Source organism: Nanorana parkeri, unplaced genomic scaffold (assembly GCF_000935625.1).
Source record: "Nanorana parkeri isolate BGI_ZX_2015 unplaced genomic scaffold, ASM93562v1 scaffold754, whole genome shotgun sequence".
In the NCBI taxonomy this organism is placed as follows: domain Eukaryota; kingdom Metazoa; phylum Chordata; class Amphibia; order Anura; family Dicroglossidae; genus Nanorana; species Nanorana parkeri.
Genome location: NW_017307022.1, coordinates 618,527 through 620,582, shown reverse-complemented (window position 1 = coordinate 620,582; position 2,056 = coordinate 618,527). Strand labels below are relative to the sequence as shown.

General features: G+C 41.9%; 1 protein-coding gene across 1 annotated transcript in view; it reads left to right on the top strand.

Moving 5' to 3' along the window:
• Positions 1-2,056, top strand: part of TCF7L2 (transcription factor 7 like 2) — a 185,678-nt gene that overhangs the window by 4,424 nt on the left and 179,198 nt on the right. The window contains exon 3 of the mRNA XM_018564478.1: positions 756-998. Coding sequence (XP_018419980.1) covers positions 756-998 — 243 coding nt within the window. The remainder of the gene's footprint in view (positions 1-755; positions 999-2,056) is intronic.

The window sequence follows — 2,056 nt, the reverse complement described above, 5'->3', positions numbered from 1 at the left end:
AAACAACGTACAACAATACGAAACAAATAGGAATAAATATATAATAAAGCATTTCCTTCATCAGCTCGAATCCAGACATTCGTGTGAGAAGAAATACATTTATATATTAATAGTAGTATATATTTTATATATATATATATTTGTTGCAGTATATATTATATATATTTGTTGCAGTATATATTATATATATATTTGTTGCAGTATATATTATATATATATTGCAGTATATATTATATATATTTGTTGCACACATTGAAAGTATATATTCACTGTTACACTTTCTATATCTTCCTGTTTGCACATTGCTCCGGTGGTGTATATCAGGTGTACTCGGTGTTATTGCTGGACGTATGACCTTGTTATAATAAAATCCCCATGATTTATCTAAATTGGGACATTTGTATCATTTTGATATCATATTTTTCAGTCCTGTCAGTCGTATCTTTTTGTGTCATTGCACAGCCAGGCTTGTTATTCCAAATCTCGTAGTATGTCGGTGGTCTTCACATGTATAATGATACCCTGTAGAATGCCCACCGTCGGGTCTCATACCTGCAGACCGGATAATTCCGTCTCCTATTCTGACAAATGTCTCCCAGCCAACGTTCAGTATGTGTGCACGCCATGCTTGCCAGGCGGCATACAGACAACGTGACAAGCCCTGACACATCCTGCTGTATTATTGTATGTATGTGTGTATTATATAAAGAGCGATTATAAGCCTTGTTTAACATGTGCCCTGTACCCTGTGCCAGGCGGAGCGGCGGCCTGCGCCCAGATCCGAGACCTTCTCCGAAACTTTTCCTGAAAATATGTTTAACTTTGTTTATTTTTATTTTTTTCTCTCTTCGCCCCACCGTGCTTGTTTAGCCGCCAAGAGGCAAGATGGAGGAGGCCTGTTCAAGAGTCCGGCTTACCCCGGATACCCGTTCATCATGATCCCGGACTTGAGTAGCCCCTATCTGCCCAACGGGTCGCTCTCCCCGACGGCTCGGACAGTAAGTGCCTCCTTTATGGCTGCTCGCTGTGGATACAATGTAGCTTTGTGCTTGGCAGCAGCACGCTCACCCGCTAGTGATTAGGCTGCAGCTGCTGCTCGTCATGTCTTATTTAAAGGACCACTATACTCCCCCCCCAAGTCAGAAACAAACTGCGCTAGAGGCGTCATGTCAAAGAGCCTCAATAACATTCGCTGCCGTGGACGTTAAAAGGTTGGTGCGAGACCGAAATAGCTGATGCAGCCGGCGTAGCGGTGCTCAAGCTGCCACCGGCACTAAAAATTCGATAGTTGGTCAGGCCTTTTCTGTGGACAGGAAGTCAGCTGTGCGCGTTGGATAATCTGTCTCCCTGCCAGGGCACCTCGCCTCTAAATATCTTCCATTGAAGTCCTGGCATATATTGCTTTTTTAATTCATTTATGTCCGGTGTCAGCTCATGGTGACCCCAAAAGCACCCCCAGCACCTGAACAGCAAGTGACCAGAGATCTGTCCCAAAAAAGCTTGCAATCTAAAACGTCCCCCAACTTGAATGTTATTAAAGCTTCTTTTGCATAAATATAATAGAAGTATCATTCCCTCCGTGTATGGTGGCCCTTTAGACAGCGTTTTGCACCCTGTGTGGCCAGCACGCTTGAACTTGTGGTTCCCCACTGGCAGCTGGAGGGGCACAGGATGCAAAATGCTTTTTATTTATTTTTTAAGTACATATTTTACGTTCATTTTATGCTTTTGTTTTTTTTTTTGTGTCTGTTTTATGCCGAGAGTTTGACACAATCCTGTTTTTTTATTTATTTATTTTTTATTTCTTCATTTGATTTGATTTTCTTCTTCTCTCTGGGGCTGTCGTAGGTTTGTTTGTTTACTTTTATGTTCTGCTTCTTGCCTCGATTCATTTAGGATGGCAACTTTTGCTATTACCATTATTATTAATTTGCTCTCTTCTATGTCAACTGCAACTTTTCAGTTCTCAGGGAACGGGGAAAAAAGTGGCATTGCTCCCTGCTGTATGGAATTCGTTTTGTTTTTTTTGACGCTTCTTTCCCCCTCCCTTTCCCCC